The 22,610-nt window shown below is 35.4% G+C and overlaps 2 protein-coding genes across 3 annotated transcripts; one reads left to right on the top strand and one right to left on the bottom strand.

The window, feature by feature from the left end:
- The first annotated feature begins 481 nt into the window (after positions 1-481).
- On the top strand, positions 482-2,721 carry LOC112016310 (probable fructokinase-5). Its single transcript, XM_024048841.2, has 5 exons — positions 482-740; positions 942-1,352; positions 1,934-2,068; positions 2,324-2,440; positions 2,536-2,721. The coding sequence occupies exons 1-5, from the start codon at positions 549-551 to the stop codon at positions 2,665-2,667; spliced, it is 987 nt and encodes a 328-aa protein (XP_023904609.2). The 5' UTR covers positions 482-548; the 3' UTR covers positions 2,668-2,721.
- Positions 2,722-5,864: 3,143 nt separating this feature from the next.
- Positions 5,865-22,440, bottom strand: LOC112016309 (CLP protease regulatory subunit CLPX3, mitochondrial). Of its 2 annotated transcripts, none has more exons than XM_024048839.2 (15): positions 21,173-22,440; positions 20,715-20,776; positions 20,443-20,540; positions 20,240-20,319; positions 19,763-19,813; positions 14,434-14,508; positions 14,265-14,342; positions 10,918-10,974; positions 9,072-9,142; positions 8,838-8,937; positions 8,592-8,696; positions 7,328-7,390; positions 7,087-7,209; positions 6,844-7,002; positions 5,865-6,188 (listed from the first exon to the last, which is right to left on the bottom strand). In XM_024048839.2, the coding sequence occupies exons 1-15, from the start codon at positions 22,115-22,117 to the stop codon at positions 6,114-6,116; spliced, it is 2,142 nt and encodes a 713-aa protein (XP_023904607.2). In that variant the 5' UTR covers positions 22,118-22,440; the 3' UTR covers positions 5,865-6,113. The 2 variants fall into 2 exon arrangements, with proteins under 2 accessions (XP_023904607.2, XP_023904608.2); XM_024048840.2 differs by lacking the exon at positions 19,763-19,813 and adding an exon at positions 16,988-17,038.
- Positions 22,441-22,610: the final 170 nt, after the last annotated feature.

Genomic DNA, 22,610 nt, shown 5'->3' with positions numbered 1-22,610 from the left:
TTTTATGAACTGTTAATGTGGTGTGTAGTTATTGGTAAATGAAAAAGTGATATTAGTAGTGAACTTAAATGAAAACTAATAAAAAATTGCACTCAACAACAATTTGTAAAAACATTGTAAAATAGTTTGTGCATGTAGTATTACTTAAAAAAAGTAAATAAACTCTTATACTATGAACTATGAAGTCTAGGATAATAGCAATTCTAGAGTATAAATTTGTCAAACGGTAATAAATGGTTTAAAAAATCCTATCTTATTTGGGATGTTAATCATAATTATTGTTAGACATTACACAAATTTGCCGGTCACAGAATCATGATCTGTTAGAAAACGTATCTCCATTCTCCAGAAATCAATGCAGAAAAATCAGTATAAGTTACATTGAACTTATCCAAATATGGATAGAAACAAGTGATGATATCATTTATAACGCTGATTATTTCTTGCTCCCAAAGAAAATAGCAACCTTATAAAAAGCCCGTGTGCCCTCATAAACTATAAGGATTTGTTATCAAAAAAGAAGAAGAAAGAGTTGAGAGAAGAAGAAGATGACGATCTCAGAAACGAGTCCATCATCTACCATCGTGTCATTTGGCGAGATGCTCATTGATTTTGTGCCTGACATAGCTGGAGTTTCCCTGGCCGAGTCTACTGGTTTCCTCAAAGCACCCGGGGGGGCTCCTGCCAATGTTGCTTGTGCCATAACTAAGCTTGGTGGTAGCTCTGCCTTTATTGGCAAGGTTCTCCCCATATCTTCTTCTTGTTTTGTTACTATTATTTCTTGATTTTTATAAACTATACATATAATATAATATGCTAGTAGTTAATTATAATAAACATGTAAATATAAGATCTTTTTCTTTTTCTTTTTCTTTTTTAATTTAATCTTAATGTATATATATTTTATATGTGAGGATGATGTTTAATTTTGTCTACTTAAGTTTGGAGATGACGAGTTTGGGCACATGCTAGTGGATATCTTGAAGAAGAACGAGGTGAACACAGATGGGGTGTGTTTTGATGAACATGCACGAACTGCATTGGCCTTTGTAACATTGAAGAAGAATGGGGAGAGGGAGTTCATGTTTTATAGAAACCCCAGTGCAGACATGCTGCTAAAAGAGTCGGAGTTAAATTTGGGTCTCATCAAGCAGGCCAAGATATTCCATTACGGATCCATAAGCCTGATATCTGAGCCATGCAAGTCTGCTCACCTGGCAGCCATGAAAGCTGCTAAGGAAGCCGGCATTTTGCTTTCATATGATCCCAACGTCCGCTTACCTCTCTGGCCTTCTCCTCAGGCTGCTAGAGATGGAATCAAGAGCATCTGGAATCAAGCTGATTTCATCAAGGTATTCTATGTTTTCTATTCCATTAGAGTGCCTTTTTTTTTTCCACATTAATTGCAATAATGCAATTATATTGTTTTTGTATTAAATCAGCTAAGTTAAATGAATACAACCCATTGGCATTTAATCATTCTCAAATTGACTAGGGTTGATTGTTTTCTTATCGAATTAGGGAGGTCAAACCTATATACTATTCTTTGGTGCATTAATATATTAAGTTCCCAAACATTTAATTACATTAAATTTAAAGTAATACTATCTGTGGTCAATGCAGCCATGTGTACCAAAGTTTTGCTCTTGAATTAGATATATCCCACGGATAATTTGTCAGATAGGATAAAAAAAGTAATAGTAGACCGTCTTAACGATGCATCGAATAGTACGTAGTAGCTTTATATTCAATTAGGTTTAATGGTAAGTTGTTCAATAGGATAGGATTAGGATTTGATACCTGGACTTGCAAGGATGCATCAGATAGTAACATTAAAATTATCTTCTAATAAATAAATCCATCAATATATAGTTGTTTTATTTCACTTATTTTAGGTGATAAAATAATTCCGTGTCTGTAATTGGTGGTATAGGTGAGTGATGATGAGGTTCAATTCCTCACACAAGAAGATCCTGACAAGGAAGATAATGTTCTGACCCTATGGCATGATAACCTCAAGCTGCTTGTTGTCACTGATGGAGAGAAGGGATGTAGATACTTCACCAAGGTATTATTATTATTTATTTATTCTTTCTTGTTTCTAGAAACAGTGCCTTCACACTTTTAGAAGGAAATATACATATTTATATATATATCTTACATTTATGAAAAGGGGGTTACTCTTACACCATTGATTTGTACCTTAAAGAAGCTCCCTCCCTCTTTATTCGCATATCCATAAGATATTCACGTCCTGTTAATCTATTGTATTTCAAATTGATCCAGTTATCTTTTCGTCTAAACATATAATGTATGAATACAGAGTTTTAAAGGAAAGGTGAGTGGGTTCTCGGTGAAAACTGTTGACACAACTGGTGCTGGGGATGCTTTTGTTGGTGCACTTCTGGTTTCTATCGCCAAAGATACTAACATATTTCGTGTAATCATTCTTTATCCCTTAACTTTAACTTTAGTAGGTTTCATTATTTTTCATTTCAGCATTAGTTCTAACTTAATTTTGTTACTTCTGCATAGGATGAAGCAAAACTTAGAGAGGCTTTGACATTTGCAAATGCATGTGGAGCAATTTGTACAACAAAGAAGGGAGCAATTCCAGCTCTTCCATCCACCTCCAATGCTCATGAGCTCATGTCTAAGGCTAAATAGGCCGAAAACATTTCCTTTATCATTCGCCTTCGAATAATTCTGGTTTGTCTAAGGATGGATAATAAGTATTTTTTTTTTTTTTTTAGGAAAATTTAGGAAAATCTCTCTCTCTCTCTCTCTCTGTATATTGAAATAAATTACCATCACCATTTTAATATCTACTTATATTATTAATGATATGTTATTAAGTATTTGAATCCAATCATTTCAAAAGAAGTGGATAATTATCCATATAACTCTAGAGAGAATCATTTTAGAAAGATTTTCGATGTCTATTCCGTCACACTGCCGCTTGGTGTTGGGTCAATTTACATGTTTGTGCGAGTGGCTATGCCTTTCATATGTTATCATCGTTGCCAATGATCTTGTATTCATGTGATCGAAAATCTTTCGTGAATCTATCAAATATCAATGACCTTGTAAGTAATAGTTTTGGTATGATCATACCGAAAGTAGATGTTTGGTGCCAATAACATGAATACTGTGGATGCATGTTAAGGGCTTTGATACGCAGGGGATAATGAACTCATGTAATCATGGGCTTAACTCAGGGTCAAGTGCTGAGAATCCTCACAACTTAGGCACGAAGACCCCTTACGAAGGGCGTGCCTCTTTTTCTTTTCTTTTTTCTTTTTTTTTTTTTTTCTGTCTAAGTGCCATTTTTATTACTTATTTTAATAAAACCCCTTTTTGGAGGAGGATGAATTGTTGTGTGGAGGACTATTTTAGAATGATATATAATTGGAGGACATGCGTGACTAATGTTTAATAGGTTTAGAAAAAAAAAAAAAAAAAAAGGGTTTAATAGGTAATGTTTAACAACAATACCTTCAAAGAACTTCCATTAAGACTCAAACATGTTTCTCAATTGTAGCAATCAAGTCCAATAAAAATCCACATCCTAACGAAATGGAATGTTAGAGCACTCCGTTAAAGCATTAGACAAGTTGTGGTGGTGTTCATGTCAGGTAAGATAAACAGAAAACTATCATAAATTAATGGGGTAATTACACATAACCCATTTGTGGTTATGGCGAAAATCACTTTGCCTACCCATGATTTGAAAAATATCACTTAACCCACTTGTGATATGTTTCTATCAATCTTCGTAACCCACCTTAAGCCCAGCTGTTACAAAAACACCTCTTAACCCCAAAACACAACATAACGCGAATCAAAACACCCAAAACTTAGAAACTTTTCGAGAGAGAGACCTGTGGTGAGATCAACATGCTCTTCATGGTTTTTATATCTCTTTTTCAACCTGTCCCAACCCAGTGGTTTCATCTTGTCACGGTGGTTCTGGCTCTCGATAAGTGGTTACAAATTTTCTCGCCATTAATGGGTTGTGGCTCTCCATTTGGTGGTTTTGTGTCACCATTTGTGGGTTTTGTTGGTTTTTGCATTTGAGTTTGCTTTATTTTTTTTGCAGAAATCATGGTGGCCAGTGTTTATTGGTGGATTTGGTTATGGGTTCACAATAGAGAGAAAAGAAAGATAGAGGTTTTGGGTTTTAGAGAATTTGGTTATAGGTTCACAATCTCAATCTCACCACAGCCATATCAAACACCTGGCTTTTCTAAATTCTTCTCCAAATCGTCCTTGTATGTTGGTAAGCTTCTCTTCTTCTTCTTCTTTTTTCTTTTCTTTTCTTTTTTGAGGTTTAACACATACCCATTATTCAATTTTCTCTCTTTGTTTGGTTTCCAAGAAAATAAAAGGGAAAAAATAATGGGTATTGTAGTTTGTGCTATTTGAGCTTTATATTGCTGTGTAAAGGTTGAAACTTTTGATTTGTTTTCAATTGGGAAGGAGAAAGAAATTCTGGGTTTTGTGATTTATGTTGTTGAGGTTCTTGTAAAGATGAGAGACTTACTAAAAGTTGAGCCAAACGGGTGTTTAAGACTAAGATTGAAGAGTTTGATTTCTTTTATAGTTATATGGTTGATGTGAAAATTTGAGAGAACTTGGGACTGTGAAAAAATAAAAATAAAAAAAAATAATAATAATTCTGGGTATGTTCTTCATGTTCAAAATTTATGTGAATTGAGAGAGAGACCAATACCACTTTTTAATCTTGTTTCTCTTGCATTTTTGTGCTCTTTTTTTTTTTTTTTTTTTTTTTTTTTTTTTTTTTTGGGAGGAGAGAGACATAAAATTTGAGCAAAAATATTTATTTACCCTTAATTTTAACAGATGTGGGTTATGAAAAACAAACAAAACATATCACTAGTAGGTTAAGTGATATTTTTCAAACTACGGATAAACAAAGTGATTTTCACCCAAACCACAGGTAGGTTTAGTATAATTACCCTAAATTAATCTCACGTAGTTAAATTGAGGGTATTGATTAAAGATAATTGAAGTTCAAATTTATTGTTCTGTCACTTCGAGTTGTGTGAGCTTTAGTGCAAAATGGAATGGTGTGTGAGGCCTCTCTATTTCACACAACCGCGCACACAATTTGAACTCAGATCGTGACTTCATGAAAGATAGAATATGTATTTACCCCTAATTTTAGTTGAGGTGGGTTATGGAAAACAAACGAAACATATTATAGGTGGGTTAAGTGATACTTTTCAAACTACGGGTAAACAAAATAATTTTCGCCCAAACCACAGGTAGATTTAGTGTAATTACCTTAAATTAATCTCATGTAGTTAAATTGAGGGTATTGATTAAAGATAATTGAAGTTCAAATTTATTGTCCCGTCACTTCGGCCTGTGTGAGCTTTAGTGCAAAATGGAATGGTGTGTAAGGCCTCTCTATTTCACACAACTGCGCACACAATTTGAACTCAAATGGTGACTTCATGAAAGATAGAATGTGTAATAAACACCACTCATCTAAGAATTGTTTGGATTGGACTGGAGCGCTAATATAAGGACTTGTTTTATTGATTACTTATTAGAAGTATAGGGTACTTAATTAAAACATTTAAGTCTTTGACTGCTAAAAGTTGATTTTACCGACTTCTGGTCTTATTTCACATCTGGTAAGAAATCCCCAATAAAGAAGTTTGATGTCTTCCTGCCTGTTCTCCATCCCATGCAACAAAACACACCATGAATTTCCTTCTGTTCATCCCGTATTGGCAACCAGATTTACTGACTACACAGACAAGACACCTGGAAAAGTTATAAAGCTAATTTGACAGCGCGTCTAAAAGACATCAAAAAAATAGAACCTGAAAAGATGATGCAGAAAAATAATCTGTTCAAACTAAACCCCTTCCTCAAATGCAACAATTTTATACAGTCTGCTGTGTACATCAGCAAAGCTAAATTTTCTTTTATCTTTTTTCCCTCTAATTCATTGCAAATGAACCAGAAGCTATGCTGTTTTACAAGGGGATAATTACACCAAACTATGAATGTGATTTACAATTAAAAAAATAACAAAATGAAATTTGCACATCCTAACAACAATTATGGTTATAATAATGTTACATGCTCATGGCTCTTGATGAAAGCTCTGATTCACCCTCCTGCAACTCTCCCTCCGCCAGTTCAACATTATCCTGCAAACAAGTAAAGCCAGGCCATATAATTACCAAACTCACTCTAGAACACCAGTGCTGCAAAATCAGGTCAAGGGCCTAAAACAACTAGATTAAACTGGGTCATCAGTCTCTGTTTACATTTCTTCTTAGTAAATCACATACACACCCAAAGGATCTTAAACCATGATCTCCCCTCCATCTCATTCTTGTAAGAGTCATTTGAGCCAGAACTCATTGGCACATCAATCTGTATTTATAGAAATCATCTTTTTTTGATAGATTATAGAAATCGTCTAGTGTTCTATGGCAGGTTTTTTCCACCAAAAGTAACAGGTCGTAGGTTCAAGTCTGGAAATCAACATCTCCAAAAAAAAAATGGATGTAAGGTTGCCTACCAATCACTACTCCCAAATGCCACAGAAGTGAGGTGTTTGTGCTCTGGGTACGACCTTTATCTATTGTTCTATGGGCAAGGATGTACTCTCAGGGTAACCAAGTGATCTAACAAGTGATAATCAGAAGCTGTTCCTAAAAGCCAACTTAGATAATCATGTGTGCATGCAAAGGTATGGATTATCACACCTTTGATATTGATTAGAAGAAAGAATCCTAGAATCTCAGACAAATGCAAAGGTGGGAACAGGTCCCTGCATAATCACGTATGAATTCATACCGCTGAATTTTTCAACTTGGTTTCAGCTAGGTAACCCTCCAATGCACCTTCTCCACGAAGAATTTTCCCTCCGCATCCAGGGGCATTTGCTGTGCCCACCGACTCCTCATCAACCACAACAGCATCTATTCTATCATTTCCTATCTTAACATCTGGAATCTGAAACATACAAGCATTCATATGATTTCATGGTAATCAAGGTCCTCAGCCTCAGCAAGAGCAAAGCAATCAACAACTGCATACCTCATACATGGCTTCGGTTAGAATGCTTTCCAGTAAGGACCTTAAGCCCCTGGCACCAGTATTCTTAGCCATTGCTTTTTTAGCAATCAGTCTCAGTGCCTTCTCTGTATAATGTAGCTTCACCTGTAATTAGGAGAAAGTTCATGTGTTTGACATAAAATGTCCACACTCAAATTCAGTTACATGCTTAGAGAGAGAGAGAGAGAGAGCATAACAAAACATGCATAGGCAAAATGCTTACATTGTTCATGCTGAACAATTTCTTGTACTGCTTACCAAGAGCATTTTTTGGTTCCGTGAGAACCTGCAGAACAACAATAAAAAAGAAATTTAGTAGATATTCCAAAAATGAGGAATACACTGTCCATTTATTGAAACAATGGCAGCTATTCATCCAAAAAAAAAAAAAAAAAAAAAACGGCAGTGGCCTGCCCATCTCCATTTAAACTTTAAACATGCAAAAGCCACAACATCTGATAAAAAGATCAATTTCTCATCATTGGCCCCAAAATTGATAACATATGATAATAAAAGAAATGCAGCTTTTCCACTTCACAGATACAATTGAAGTCCAGAACATCACAGCTCTAACAATCCTCTTTATTACAACAACCAAGGCTTAGTCCCAAAATTTTGGAGTCAGCTATGGGTCCTCAACAAAATAATTACTATAGTTATGAAATAAAAATTTGGTGTCAGATATAATGTTCATTTAGAGTTCAGACTTAATTCATTAGGCTGGAATGAATAGCCAAATAGAGAGAAATATGTTCCAAATATTCACAAGCATCCAATATCATTCACTATTTCAAATATGTGAACAATTTCAACATCATTCACAAACAAATACATTATAATGAAATGAAAGATGATTTACATTGATTTTCAAATGATTAGCATGCATTACTTCTCCCTAATGGCCTATTTGATCAGGGTGAAAAGGGGAGAGAAAATAGGAGAGAAAAAGGGGGAGGGTGTGTTTGGTTGGGGTGATTTTTTTGGGGGTGGGGAATTTTCTCCCTGGGTCCACCACTTTTCTATTCCCTCCCCCCCCCCCCCCCCAACCCAAAAAAAAAAATGGATAGAAAATGTGGGGGAAAGAGAGGGGACATACGGTAATTACCATTCTACCCCCACCCTTTCCCCCACTATTTAGTTATACCCCAACTCTAATTTTTCTCTCTAATTAAATACATTTAAAAAATAATAATAATAGGAGCATGAGAGTAATTATATACAATCTTCTTTTTTTATCCTCTCACTTATCTCCTCAAACAAACGAGTTTTTTTATCTCCCCACTTACCAATCTCCCAACCAAACTCCTTGAGAGAAAAATAAAATATATTCTATCCTCCCACTTTTCCATCCTCCGACCAAACGGAATATAAGACTTTGAATAAATAAAAGCCCACCTAGGAAAGAACACAAAGTATGAGTTCCAACCATTCAATTACATGGCTTAAAAATCCAAGCAAAACCATAATAAAGTCTAATGCAGAATTACCTGAACAAGTTGGTCCTCAGTTAAAGCTGACAAACTAACTAAAATTGGAAAACGGCCAATAAACTCTGGTATGAGACCATATGCAATAAGATCAGCACTTTCAACCTGAAGGTGCAAAAAAAAACAACTTTCATTCTTATGAGTACATGAACTTCATAATAGACGGGCCAAAAATTCTAAATATATAAATGGAAATACAAACTTTAAATTCCCATGTCAATGACTTTAAAGGGTCTTAATTCTCACCGACTCAAGTAAGGATGATGTCACAACAGCATCAGTTACTACACCAGTTCTCATATTTGCACGAACAGGTGCTCCAAAACCAATTGAAGAATCTTGACGCCTGCTTAGTGTTATGAATAATTTCATAGTCAAGAACACTCTTAAAAAACTATAAGAACGAGAGAGAGAGAGAGAGAGAGAGAGAGAGAGATAATTGGTTGATTAATTTTGCAACAGAAAACTTGAAGGAATCACCTCTCTGAAATGGTTTTTTCAAGATCAACAAATGCTCCACCACATATAAAAAGGATATCTTTTGTATCTATCTGCAATCATATACAAGAATGTAAGATGATATCACCAAAGCAATAGCTAACCTAAAAAATTGGTAATATTCACTCACATAAGTGCAAACTAGGGGCTCATTTGGTACACCGTAATGGTAGTAATTGCATGGGAATAGGAATCATTATTACAAGGCATACAAGAAGGTGGAATAGAGTAACTATTACCATTCAATTGTTTGGTGACAACATTGGAATATAACCTTGGATTTGTATTCCACAATTTGGGACAGCATGATGAGATGGTGAAATGAAATCATATTTAAGTCAAATTTCCTATAATACACCTATTTATAAACTTTTTTGATATATGAGTAATGAAATTTTATCAAACCTAAAAAAAAGTCACCCAAGTATACAGTCAATATACAATATGGGACCAATACAATCAAACACACAAATTACAAACACCCATCAAATCACAAACTAAAAATATAGAATGACATCCTACAACTGACATCCAATCCAATAAATTTCTTAAAAAAAAAAAAAAATCAGATATAGTAATGACCTTTCAAAATCCTCAAAGCTCCTGTTATTTCTCTCTTGCCAAATGCACCGCATCAAACAATTTGGAACAACCATCAAAACAACACCATTGCAATAACACCCAAACTTTCCTTACCAACAAGCTAGGAGATCAACAACAGCCTTCGACGTCACCCATTGGATTCTAAACAAGATGAATACCATAGTCTACAACCAAATGTGCCCTAGGCATAGTCCACAGACACAACCGAACAATAGAATAGATATTCCTTAAGAATAGTCAGTGTTAATTATAGTATTCCAAATGAGGCCTAGGCATTTCTGGGGAGAACAGAAGACAAATGCAGAGAGATTTGTTTCCGGTAAGAAAAAGTCATTTAGGGTGACTCCTTCCTTTCATCATAAGGAAGAGGCTTATCCTACACATTGCCTTAACTAGTTCTCAAGGAAAAGGCATGATATGACTAACCCTAACAAAAAGCTGAAAAAAACAAGTGCTCCTTCACTGGTTCCATAAAACAAAAGTGAGGCCCCTTGTAAACAGGTAGTGTACTAGGCAGCCACAATATTTAAAGACATTGCATAAGTCTAGGAAGTCCTCCACAGAAGAAAAAGAGTGCCTACTTATGGCAGCCATCCAATCATTCATTGATTATGCAGCCATTTATGTCAATCTAGTATTTTTGGCAGTGACTTATACCTTTTACCCATCGTCAACTACATGAGCTATTCGCATACCAATATTAAAAGTATAATATCCTAGTAGTTGGCTGGCTTTGGCACTGTCATGAAAGCTAAAAGCAGTGATACATGGAAAATTGAAAATGCACCCTGCCACCATATACAATGTGTATCACCCGTGGTCCCACAGACCCCCCACCCCCCAAAAAAAAAAAAAAAAAAAAAAAAACACTGAGAGAGAGAGAGAGAGAGAGAGCATACCTAGAATCAATTAGACTGTAATACATACATATATTATAATTTTTTATTGGTAAATTAAACATACACCCAATGAATGCCTCACCATGCTCTTACAAAGGAAGGAGGTTGCATTTGAGCTTGTACTCATTGGATTTTTTTTTTCTTTTTTCTTTTTTTCTTTTTTAAGAAAAAGTAACCAAAAGGAATTAACAATCTATAGATTTTGCTTCAGTAGAACCTAGATTCTAATTAGGTAATGCAAGAATGATCACTACCATAAGAAATATATGTAACAGATAGCATAATTTATGAGAAGGCAGAAAAGGACATATTTAGGCCTCATATACCTGTATGTTATCACCCCTTGGATGCTTCCTTGCTCCCTTCTCAGGAACATTAACTATCTAGACAAGAAGAAATTATTCTACTGTTAGAATAATAACAAACATAATGCTAACAATTACATAACAAGTAAATAATATATTTTAAAAGAAAAAAATTATTATGAACAAAGAGACAAATAAAAAGGAATGCAGAAATTCCTTCTACAAACATTAACATATAAGCCAAAACAAAATTTATATAATATTAAGTTTAAATTATGAGGGAACCTGTAATGCAAATAAATAATAATAATAATATAATCATTGCAAGTACATAGCAGGGATGTGACTACAAGAGAGGCTCATGAAAGAGAAAGCTTAAAGACCAAAGTTTCAACAATAGGGTTCACATTTGAAAGGGGCCCATGTCACACCTCGACTCATCACAAGCATGATATTGTCCGCTTCAAGTTGCCCCTTATGGTTTTAAAGTGCCTCATACCAATTAGAATCCAAGGCCTCCATATAAGGTGCAGGACATTCCCCCTACCTAGGCAAAGTGGGACTCAATTAGGATTTGGTTTTCCCTCACCTCACACCACTTAATAGGTCTTTTGGACTTTAGGTCCCCACACCACACCTGAGATCCTTAATCATCTAGCATAGTTAATAAAAATCTTATTTTAAGTGTCTTTACATCATGCATGCACCTTATATGATACACTCAATACTTCTACCGGCACCTCCTTCCCTTGTCAAAGCAAGGTGGAGCATTATGTTGTAGCCTCATAAGTTCGAACTTGGGTATGCAACTATGCATATATTCGATAGGGTTTTAGAGCCACCAAGCAGGGATCCACCCCTGCCATGTACTACATTAAGGTGAAGATTATCTAAAGAAAGAAGGGGAGGGAGGGAAGTAACTAGACTTTAATGCCCAAGAAAAGCGAGGAAAGACCTCTATCCCTAGTTATTTGTCCACCTTAGAAAAATCCAACTTTTAAAGGAAATATTAATCCAACTTTAAAGGAAATTTTAATTAATGCATCGCCTTGAAATAAAAAATTTATTAGTTCCCAAACTTACCCTTCTTAACTTAAACACAAATAAATTGAATAAAAAAGGAGCATTGACTTTTCAAAGTGAACAATATTTGGGACATCCCAAAATGGAATGGTGGACAAACGAAACCGAACAAATGGGGGACTCTTTATTTATGCAAATATACCAAAATAAACCTGCATGTATAAATTTAAATATCTAAAACCCCAATGACCTTCATTTAGTTTGGAATTTGGATTGCTTATTAATATTTATTTAACTTCATTTAGATATTATTTGAAATTTCCTTCTATAGCTAATTATATGAATAATTTTACTAATTTACTCATTGATGATTACATATTTAAGGGGGATAGGGCCAAGGGTGGGATCTTTGTTTCTTGCAAGAAAGGGATGTGCACAATAAGCTTGGCAAGGATTTTTTAAAGTATTACACATGCACCCAGTGGATCTTGAACCCACAACCTCAACATCCACTCTTCTTTGCAAGAATAGAAGGTGTTATTTGAGCTAGAACTCAATGGCATTTAACTTGGCAGGGATGAGGACAAGAGATGGGGTTCCCAGCCCTCCCCCTCCATGTTGCCAAACCCAATCCTTAAGGATTTAGACGATCTTTCATCTTTGGGTATAATTCTGTTACTGGCCACTATATATGGTCTCTTGCTATGTCTCACGACCCTAAGGTCTTAATTCTGTAGTTTCAACATTACAGTCCTCATCCTATACTATTCGGAGCAGCTAGGACCACCTTCAATTTGAGAGGAAGGAATCTACATAATTTTCAGCAGCTATATTCAATAAATTTGATAGCAATAATGGGAGAGGGGGGTTTTGAACCCTAGACATCTCCATTGGAAACACCAAGAGGTGCCAGTTGAGTTGCAAGACTCTGGGCAGAATTTTCAGCAGCTATGCGATTCTATTTGCAGTTAGCATGATGAAAACCTAACCAGGAATGCTGACTTGGGATTAAGACCTAGCACATCATCATTTTATTCCTTTTTTTTTTTTTTTATAAGTTCCATTTTAATATTTCAAATTAAGTCTCTATAGTTAAATATGTAACTGTTAATATACTCATCAAAAGATCTTTATTCCAAATTAATTGAACTTAAAACACTCTTTTTACTCTAATGGTGGGTTTCTCCTGCTATTGGAATAGAGTAATAAATCTTCTGCTGTTAGGCATTTATGTGAGCAATCAGATCATCATCTTTATCAAGAAGATTTTCAAGACCTTTTTGCACTTCAACTTTCCAACAAAACAATTATGCCAAACTATGGCAGCATCACCATCACCAACAAGATATATCTAGCCGCAATCAGTTGCATAACTAAGACCCATTTGAAAAGTAAAAATTCTCAACTGGGAAAAGTATATGAGGCACTTTCTAAGCACGCAACATGGTTTGAAAACCAACTCTCCTCAAGAAAATCATCAAATTCATGCCTTGCCCCTTTCATCCCACATTAAACTGTCTCAACCAAATATTTCTCCAACCGTCTATCACTACTCTCCAGATAGGACTCTAAATTTCCAATTAGTAGCTTCCAACCATATAAAGCCACTAATTTCTGATGTAGAGTTACTCTCTAATGAATTTTTTTATAAACTCAAACTGCTTTACCAGGTTCTTCAATCCCCCATCCCCCATAGAGCATTATCCCTTCTAAATAAAGATACTTTTTGGTTCATTTCAAACAAGAGTCTTCTCTACCTAACACCTCTTCCAAGGAACCCCTTCAGATATACTCTGTCCACGATGTGTTACTTGCTAGCCTATCTCAAAAGGTTCAGATAACTACAAGGAATTCTATTACTATACCATTAACTTCTTCCTCACATACTACTTATCAAAAAAAGATAAACTTCTTCCTCACATACTTTCATAAGCATCACAAGAGGGATGCTTGATACTGTGCATACAGTTTGAGAAACCTATAGGGCCAAAAATGCAAACTGGATTGCACTATATGACATTATGACATTTATAGGTGATTCTCATGTGTTGATGATTCTAAAGGTCACTGAAAAGAATGCATAAACTAGAAAAGCCAGAACCAGAACGCTCAAAAGTTCATCCAAAAAGATTTATCTTTAATAAGTGCCAAGAGCCTTGTAGTTTAACCAATTGGCACTTCCTGGTGTTTCCAACAAAGACATCCAGGATTCATATACCACTCCCCCGGCTATTATATCTTAAAAGATATATATATATAAATAAATAAATAAGATTTATCTTTAACAAGTAACATAATAGATAAAACTGAAGATAGTGAATGCAGTGTAGAACCAATTGACTCACAGTTCCTTCCAGCATTTTCAATAGTGCCTGTTGGACACCCTCACCAGAAACATCTCTGCTAATGTTTAAGCTCTCAGCCTAAAAAATGACAAAAAAGTGAGAATAATTCAGACATAAAAGTATCTACACATTAAATTAAATTATTGTGAAGCCAAAAAAGTCACAAAACCTTCTTAGTTATCTTGTCAACTTCATCAATATAGACCATTCCTTGTTGAGCTGCTTGTACATTGAATTCAGCTGCCTAAATGCCAAAGGACAAGCATGACAATATTAGTCCACTGATGATAATAAACAAGCACAAGCTGAACGGCTAAAGATGATGCATTTTGATATTGAATTTTACAAAATAAATATAAAGCTTAAATATAAGATGAAATTGGAGCAAAAGTGAATTGATATTCACACACACGCTCAAAAAAAAAAAAAAAAGGCACCCACTTGAAAGGTACTGAAGATGTTATACAAATAAAAGGGGGAAAAGGAAGGAACACTTATAGCATTCAAAATTAAGAAAAACAGAGCAAAAAGCTGCAGTAACGTTAGTATGAGCAAAGGTTTTCTTTTCTTTTTCTTTTTCTTTTTTTGAGGGGGTGGGACTTTTTGAAGGCGGCTAAAACAGTAATTATCACCACACCAGATTACAGTAAAAATACTCTTCTGCTTAAAATGATTATATTCAGATTGTTGGATTTACTTCCTGCACTTTTTCTCTTTTAAATCTAATATCTCGTATTTCACAACTCAACTTGGTATCAAAGCTTACCAATCCAACCCTAGAATGCACGAGAACATCTTTACTTCCCTTCTCCTACTCTTCCAATATCATTACCTTGTTTCCCAACCTATAAATCCTTTGCAGAAGCAATTTCTAGATGTTGTTTCTTATTAGCTCTCTACTACATCTTCTCTGTCTGATGTCCCTACTCCATCCTCCTCTCTTTCGGACACTAATGATTTGGCTATTTCTTTATGATGAGATAAATGTATTTGTACTCAAAATCCTATTACTCTTTTTTTTTTTTTTTCCAATAATCATGTTTCACTTTGTCTTTATTTCTTTGCTTGTACCATGTCCTCTATCTCTATTTCCTCATCTTTGAGTAGGCTTTGTCTTCATCTTGATGGAAACTTGCTATGGGTGAGAAAATGAGTTGCTCTTCACAAGAATTGAACCTCAAAGCTCACTACTCTTCCACCAGGGAACCAAACAATAGGATATCATTGGGTTTACACTGTTAATTACCTCCTTGATGGTTTTGGTGAGCACTTTAACGCGTTATTAGTAACAAAAGGGTTTACACAGACATATGGTGTTGAATATCCAGAGACCTTACTGCAAGGTGATTTGTTTCCCGATGTCAGTCAATACTAAGGGCTGATTGGGAAATTGATTTAACTTACTGCAACTGGTCCTATTATTACTTATACAATTGGGGAGGTTAGCATATGAATGCTCATCTTCAACCTCACTATGAAGCTATTTGTCATATCTTGCATAATCTGAAAGGCGCTCTTGGGTGAGGATTGTTATACAAGCCTTATACTTCTTTATATGTGACAAGTTTTAGTAATGCTGATTGTGCTAGTAGTCTTTTTGATAGGCGGTCCACCATTGGCCATTTTACCTTTGTTGGTTCTTATTACTTCCACTAGAATTGTCTAGAACACAATCCAAATCCTGTCTTCAAAAGAAGCCTACTTCTTCCTGAAAATATTTTATTAAGGTGAGAACCTTCAAAACCAAGCTCATGCATCTCCTCTTCTCAGCCTTCTAAGATGAGAACTTTCAAATCCAACTCCCTAGAATAAATAGAACAGATCAAGTTCCTATTTTCAAAATATGCCTATTCCTACCTGAAAATTCTGAACAAATTGTAAACTTTTCAAACCAAAGTACAACCAAACTAAACAGTAGGAACTCATAGAACCCAGAGCATATCACAGGTTACTTAAAATGTAACATTAAGCACCCACTTTTTTTATGAGCCAATATTAAAACATACCACGGAGGCACAACCCAAGTGCACAAGCAACATACAATAGAAAGATACCTCACACCAAATATAATCTTCTTCTTTTTAGTTAAGTAATAACTAATAATGCCTCATACCAAATATCAGCCAAAGGATTGACATACAAAAGTCATGCAGCTGAGCAAATTCAGAATTCCACAAGTTATCCCAAGACATGTTGTTGAATGGCAAGTCGGAGGTCATGCATTAGGTGGTGAGAACAACCCACTGTGTAGCAATTATGATGGGTAGCCTTATATGCAACTCTAAGGGCTAGGAAGTGCATCAGGAACAGAGACTGAGGATAGGTCTAGTGAAATTTTATTCTACATTATGATCACACAACCCATATAGACTGGGAACACTCCCTTCCCTGTCAGCAGAACAAAAGGAAAGAATCTATAGCCCCAAGCAAAAAAATTTTAATCTCAGCTTTAAAAAAGTTTGAAAAAATATTTTTTCCTTTAGAAATTTGATACAAAGTCTTCACACAGAAAATATTCATCTCAAGTAACAAGGCAATATCCTCAAGAACCTCCTCTCTTAATAAACTAAATAGATAGTAATTGTTATGCAATCAAAATATTGTAAAGATCATGAGATGTTTGCAGAACTTCCAGAACAAGAAAATGCTCACAATATATGATTTCAAATTGATTAAAAAGAAATTTCAGTTTGAAATCTGAAGATGCAAAACGTGAAGCATACCGCAAGCAACTTATACAAGATTGATTCAACATCTTCTCCCACGTAACCTGCCTGCAAAAATTTAAAAGAAAGAAAAAAAGGTCAGCATTTGCTTGCTATAGTTTTTTTATTTTGAAAAATATTGCATCCTATAGTTGAATGGTAATAAATAAAAAGTAAATGAATAATTCCACACCCCAAAATAATGTAGCCAGTTGCCAGAGAAAATAATTAAAGTAATAACAGAGTACGTGAATGCCATCTACTAGTATGCGAAATTTCCTATTCCAATGAAATTCCCATAGCAATTAGTAATAGATAACATGCATGAATAATTACTATTTCTGAAAGAAAATAATTATAAAAAGCTGAAGGAAACATGAAAGTACAAACACAGCCTTGACCTGATGCTAACTTTTAAAGTTTGTTAGTCCATCATTCAAAAAAAAAAAAAAAGCACCCAGTTGAAAGGTACTGAAGATGTTATACAAATAAAAGGGGGAAAAGGAAGGAACACTTATAGCATTCAAAATTAAGAAAAACAGAGCAAAAAGCTGCAGTAACGTTAGTATGAGCAAAGGTTTTCTTTTCTTTTTCTTTTTCTTTTTTTGAGGGGGTGGGACTTTTTAAACGGCTAAAACAGTAATTATCACCACACCAGATTACGGTAAAAATACTCTTCTGCTTAAAATGATTATATTCAGATTGTTGGATTTACTTCCTGCACTTTTTCTCTTTTAAATCTAATATCTCGTATTTCACAACTCAACTTGGTATCAGAGCTTACCAATCCAACCCTAGAATGCACGAGAACATCTTTACTTCCCTTCTCCTACTCTTCGAATATCATTACCTTGCTTCCCAACCTATAAATCCTTTGCAGAAGCAATTTCTAGATAGATGTGTTGTTTCTTATTAGCTCTCTACTACATCTTCTCTGTCTGATGTCCCTACTCCATCCTCCTCTCTTTCGGACACTAATGATTTGGCTATTTCTTTATGATGAGATAAATGTATTTGTACTCAACATCCTATTACTCTTCTTTTTTTTTTTTTCCAATAATCATGTTTCACTTTGTCTTTATTTCTCTGCTTGTACCATGTCCTCTATCTCTATTTCCTCATCTTTGAGTAGGCTTTGTCTTCATCTTGATGGAAACTTGCTATGGGTGAGAAAATGAGTTGCTCTTCACAAGAATTGAACCTCAGAGCTCACTACTCTTCCAACAGGGAACCAAACAATAGGATATCATTGGGTTTACACTGTTAATTACCTCCTTGATGGTTTTGGTGAGCACTTTAACGCGTTATTAGTAACAAAAGGGTTTACAAAGACATATGGTGTTGAATATCCAGAGACCTTATCTCTTATTGATACTTCTGTGGACTACTATTAAACTTAATGGACAGCAAGGTGATTTGTTTCCCGATGTCAGTCAATACTAAGGGCTGATTGGGAAATTGATTTAACTTACTGCAAATGGTCCTATTATTACTTATACAATTGGTGAGGTTAGCATATGAATGCTCATCTTCAACCTCACTATGAAGCTATTTGTCATATCTTGCATAATCTGAAAGGCGCTCTTGGGTGAAGATTGTTACACAAGCCTTATACTTCTTTATATGTGACAAGTTTTAGTAATGCTGATTGTGCTAGTAGTCTTTTTGATAGGCGGTCCACCATTGGCCATTTTACCTTTGTGGGTTCTTATTACTTCCACTAGAATTGTCTAGAACACAATCCAAATCCTGTCTTCAAAAGAAGCCTAATTCTTCCTGAAAATATTTTATTAAGGTGAGAACCTTCAAAACCAAGCTCATGCATCTCCTCTTCTCAGCCTTCTAAGATGAGAACTTTCAAATCCAACTCCCTAGAATAAATAGAACAGATCAAGTTCCTATTTTCAAAATATGCCTATTCCTACCTGAAAATTCTGAACAAATTGTAAACTTTTCAAACCGAAGTACAACCAAACTAAACAGTAGGAACTCATAGAACCCAGAGCATATCACAGGTTACTTAAAATGTAACATTAAGCAACCACTTTTTTTATGAGCCAATATTAAAACATACCACGGAGGCACAACCCAAGTGCACAAGCAACATACAATAGAAAGATACCTCACACCAAATATAATCTTCTTCTTTTTTAGTTAAGTAATAACTAATAATGCCTCATACCAAATATCAGCCAAAGGATTGACATACAAAAATCATGCAGCTGAGCAAATTCAGAATTCCACAAGTTATCCCAAGACATGTTGTTGAATGGCAAGTCAGAGGTCATGCATTAGGTGGTGAGAACAACCCACTGTGTAGCAATTATGATGGGTAGCCTAATATGCAACTCTAAGGGCTAGGAAGTGCATCAGGAACAGAGACTGAGGATAGGTCTAGTGAAATTTTATTCTACATTATGATCACACAACCCATATAGACTGGGAACACTCCCTTTCATGTCAGCAGAACAAAAGGAAAGAATCTATAGCCCCAAGCAAAAAATTTTTAATCTCAGCTTTAAAAAAGTTTGAAAAAATAATTTTTTCCTTTAGAAATTTGATACAAAGTCTTCACACAGAAAATATTCATCTCAAGTAAGAAGGCAATATCCTCAACAACCTCCTCTCTTAATAAACTAAATAGATAGTAATTGTTATGCAATCAAAATATTGTAAAGATCATGAGATGTTTGCAGAACTCCCAGAACAAGAAAATGCTCACAATATATGATTTCAAATTGATTAAAAAGGAATTTCAGTTTGAAATCTGAAGATGCAAAATGTGAAGCATACCGCAAGCAACTTATACAAGATTGATTCAACATCTTCTCCCACGTAACCTGCCTGCAAAAATTTAAAAGAAAGAAAAAAAGGTCAGCATTTGCTTGCTATAGTTTTTTTATTTTGAAAAATATTGCATCCTATAGTTGAATGGTAATAAATAAAAAGTAAATGAATAATTCCACACCCCAAAATAATGTAGCCAGTTGCCAGAGAAAATAATTAAAGTAATAACAGAGTACGTGAATGCCATCTACTAGTATGCGAAATTTCCTATTCCAATGAAATTCCCATAGCAATTAGTAATAGATAACATGCATGAATAATTACTATTTCTGAAAGAAAATAATTATAAAAAGCTGAAGGAAACATGAAAGTACAAACACAGCCTTGACCTGATGCTAACTTTTAAAGTTTGTTAGTCCATCATTCCATGTTTTCATGTTAATCAATAATTAGAATCAATACGTCAATGAGAAATAGGCCTACCTGTGTTAATGTTGTTGCATCAGCAATGACAAAGGGCACATTCACAAATCGAGCTAATGTCTTTGCAAGCAATGTCTTCCCTGTTTTTACAATATGTAAGTTAGAAATGCAGTTTGATCACGCAGATATAAATAAATCATGTGTAGGCCGCCAATGGTTTTCAGTGGATGTCACAGAAGAACATTGCTCTGTTATAATCAAACCTGAGCCAGTTGGGCCCATCAAAAGCACATTGCTCTTTTCTAGTTCCACATTATCGTCATCATCTACTTTGTCTGGAATTCCTGATTCTGCTCCTGACCTAGTATTAAAATCCAATGTTTCCATTCTATTAGATCAACCCAAAACAACTATAAAAGTCTATAAAAACATTCTGCCGGTGCTGAAAAAGGTGTTCCCATTCAAAAAAGAGAATAAAAATCAGAATGACTTCCAGATTATATGTATATCATAAAAAATAAAAATAAAAACTGACCCTTTTTGAAGGGATGCATGATATATTCTTTTATAGTGATTATATACAGCAACAGCAAGAACCTGCAGTATAAACATAAAGCATCCATAGAATAAGTTTCAGAGAAAGTAAAATTAAGATTTTAGAAAAAAGAATTGAATTGGGTAAATGTGCATTGTTATTGTTATTCTATTCCAGAGAAATAGTGAGGATAAAGAATAAAGAAGTAATGAAAAAGAAGAAAGCAAGTGTCCTGAACTGCACCTAAATGTGTTGAATATAAGAGATAGAAGAGTTTGTTACATGCATGTGCTGCAACAACAACAAAAGTGTTGTCTCAGTTGTGTTGGAGTGTGTATGTTCAAGTGTTGAGGAAAATGAATGGGTGTATGAAAAACATGATTAAGAAATTAAGGAAGTGGGAAATGTGATAGTAACAGCAAGAAAAGAAAGCATGATGAGGAAGAAGAGATTCAGACCTTTTTGGCTCTGTGTTGACCAATAACAAACTTGTCGAGGCCCTCACAGATCTGCTTGGGCGTGGGCAAATCCTTGCCTAAATTGGACCCTCCCCATCCACTGCTCTCTCCTCCTTCTCCTCCATTATCTGCACCGCCGGGACCACCAGTTTTAGGAGCAGGGCCAGCTGCCCGAATTACATTAACCCCGGGGGCAAAAGGGGGTCCGGGAGGAGTATGGACAGCCAACCCATTAGGGGGAGGGTCTCCATTTCCATTGGAAGTAGCATAGGAGTAGGATCTTAAAGTGTCCCAAAAGGAGGATCTATCTCTAACAACCCTATTGTTATTGTTATTATTTGAATCCCTATTATCATTACTATTATTATTAAAGTCGTCATCTCCACCAGCACCGCCTTTAGCATTACTGTTGTTGTTGTTGTTCCTAGTGGATGGTCTAGTCCCAATCTCAACGAAGCTGCCCTGAAGAGGAGACATCCCGTAGGGGCGGAAGTAGTATGCAGTTTTGCAATTAGGGCAAAGATTGACAGCTCCAGCTCCAGCTCCAGCTCCAGCTCCGGTCTTGGATTTGGGATCTTCATGATGATCATTATCCGGTGGAGGAGGAGGAGGAGGAGGAGGGGAAATCAAATTGTGTCGATTAGAGAAAGAAAAGGAGAAAAGAAGATCCATGTGGTTGTAACAACGGGGGCAATTGGCCTCAGCACGAATCCTGCGGATTTTATGCTCGGAAGACGAAGAACCACCGTGGTCCCACTTGTAACGCTCTTGTACTCCGATGAAGGACTCACGCCGGCGATGCGAATTGCCAATTGGGACTTGAAGGAGGGTCGAGATTCCCGATGCTTGACTCCATCTCTCTGACCCTGTCACTGACGACCTTATCAACATCACTTGCTTCACCTTCTTGTTCCATGATGATGATCTCAACAACATTCCAGACATAATTTTACAAACACAACATACAATCGATTGCTGTAATGATAAATAATAATTAAAAGCTGCGAATACGTATGTATTGTATTGTACTATTCTATTATTCTATCGAGCTGCCTATTTGGAGGATAAGGTAATACAAACAACAAGTGTTTATAGTGGTGAAATAGAGTCTACAGCAAGAGAAAGAGAAATAGAGAGAGGGAGAGAGGATTGAGAAGGTAGTAGTAATAAGAAGATAAAGCTGCGACTGAGTTGCTATGCGTTTCTATTCTCAAGGAAGGTAGTTTTTTTTTTGTATTTTTTAAGAAACAAAGGAAACAAAACTTGACCAAAACATTAATGGAGAGTCTCTCTCTCTCTCTCTTTCTGTCTTTGCTTCTGTTACGGTCATACGTATGGTACTTTAGTATTTTTGTGTTTTAAAATAATGCACTTTGCGTCTTTACCAGTCTTACCACCTACTACTAATTTCCTCACTTCAAATCAAACAAAATTAAAA

Source organism: Quercus suber, unplaced genomic scaffold (assembly GCF_002906115.3).
Source record: "Quercus suber isolate HL8 unplaced genomic scaffold, Cork oak 2.0 scaffold_769, whole genome shotgun sequence".
Classification (NCBI taxonomy): domain Eukaryota; kingdom Viridiplantae; phylum Streptophyta; class Magnoliopsida; order Fagales; family Fagaceae; genus Quercus; species Quercus suber.
Note: the sequence above shows the minus strand (reverse complement) of the source record. Positions and strands in the feature narration are given on the sequence as shown.

Coding starts and splice junctions, on each gene's coding strand:
- LOC112016310 (XM_024048841.2), top strand. CDS start 549: ATGACGATCTCAGAAACGAGTCCATCATCTACCATCGTGTCATTTGGC. Junction 2,069..2,323: donor GATGTAGATACTTCACCAAG/GTATTATTATTA, acceptor GTATGAATACAG/AGTTTTAAAGGAAAGGTGAG. Junction 2,441..2,535: donor AAGATACTAACATATTTCGT/GTAATCATTCTT, acceptor ACTTCTGCATAG/GATGAAGCAAAACTTAGAGA.
- LOC112016309 (XM_024048839.2), bottom strand. CDS start 22,117: ATGTCTGGAATGTTGTTGAGATCATCATCATGGAACAAGAAGGTGAAG. Junction 20,541..20,714: donor CATGCATCCCTTCAAAAAGG/GTCAGTTTTTAT, acceptor TTTTAATACTAG/GTCAGGAGCAGAATCAGGAA. Junction 8,938..9,071: donor GAAAAAACCATTTCAGAGAG/GTGATTCCTTCA, acceptor AACACTAAGCAG/GCGTCAAGATTCTTCAATTG.